We start from the raw sequence: 961 nt of genomic DNA, 5'->3' as shown, positions 1-961 counted from the left end.
CTGTTTTCGAAGTGCAATTCTTCAGCGAAATACTAAAGTCTAGATTAGAATTTCTTTATCTCATATTGTACATCGATCTATCAATAATTTAACGCGTATAATTTTTCGAAAGACCCATGAATTGATTTAAAATTTTGCAAATTCAACAGTTAGCATTGTTTAAGTATATAGCCTATACATCCTTATACTGCTAGGTAAATAAACTGCAATCGGTGTGCATATTTTCGCATTCGTCGCTGTTTTCCTCGAACTCGTCCCTGCTGGGCAGCCACGAGGTGATACGCCGCAACTTCTGGGTTTTATTCTTCAGGAAATTCTGCGCAGCTCTTATCACCGGCGACGTTTTGCAGATCAGCAGCCTGACGCAAGCGGAATCGGCCCCGTCCACCTTTTCGATCAACTGTCGCGGGAGATTCTCGTCGTGAGCCTGCGAGATCAATCTCTGTATCTTAAAACAAGAGAAATCTGTTTTAGATGACAAAATAAAATTGCTTAGTGTAATTTGTATAAATCATTACTCACCTTCTCGTTTTTGCTCTCGGTGATAAGTTTAGCGGGATCCCAAGACGATGTATCGTCTTCTAAACTCCTGCCAGGATTCCCTTTAGTCTTCAAGTCGAACAACGAGCTTATCTGCGAACGCGCGCTCTCATGATTGTTTGATACTAAAATAGTATAGAGAAACGTACCATTTGCGCGAGGAATATAACGCTGTTCACTGCGATCGCTGTTACTTTCTGCGAATCCAAGCCGAACAGGCGGAAGAACGCTGACATTATATTAGGCGGACCGAAATTCCCTTTTTCCTCCGGATTCACGTGGCCGTCTTTCTCCGGTCGTTTCTTGCCCAAGCTTTTCGCTACCAGATTCGCGATATCTTTGGCCGTCTCCAAGTAATTCGTAGCATACTCCAAACCAGCTTTTATCTTGTCAAGAACACCTGCGTCGATTATTCATAGAT

The 961-nt window shown here is 42.7% G+C and overlaps 1 protein-coding gene across 1 annotated transcript in view; it reads right to left on the bottom strand.

Moving 5' to 3' along the window:
* Positions 1–190: 190 nt before the first annotated feature.
* The window catches only part of LOC108631313 (uncharacterized), a 6,548-nt gene continuing 5,777 nt past the window's right edge, over positions 191–961 (bottom strand). Inside the window, exons 5-7 of the mRNA XM_026818785.1 lie at positions 690–940; positions 523–633; positions 191–448 (exon numbers count right to left, since the gene is read on the bottom strand). Coding sequence (XP_026674586.1) covers positions 191–448; positions 523–633; positions 690–940 — 620 coding nt within the window. The remainder of the gene's footprint in view (positions 449–522; positions 634–689; positions 941–961) is intronic.

This window comes from Ceratina calcarata, unplaced genomic scaffold, assembly GCF_001652005.2.
Source record: "Ceratina calcarata isolate Rehan_Ccalc_2016 unplaced genomic scaffold, ASM165200v1 scaffold877, whole genome shotgun sequence".
Taxonomy (NCBI): domain Eukaryota; kingdom Metazoa; phylum Arthropoda; class Insecta; order Hymenoptera; family Apidae; genus Ceratina; species Ceratina calcarata.
The sequence above is the reverse complement of the archived record's forward strand: the minus strand, read 5'-3'. Positions and strand labels throughout refer to the sequence as shown.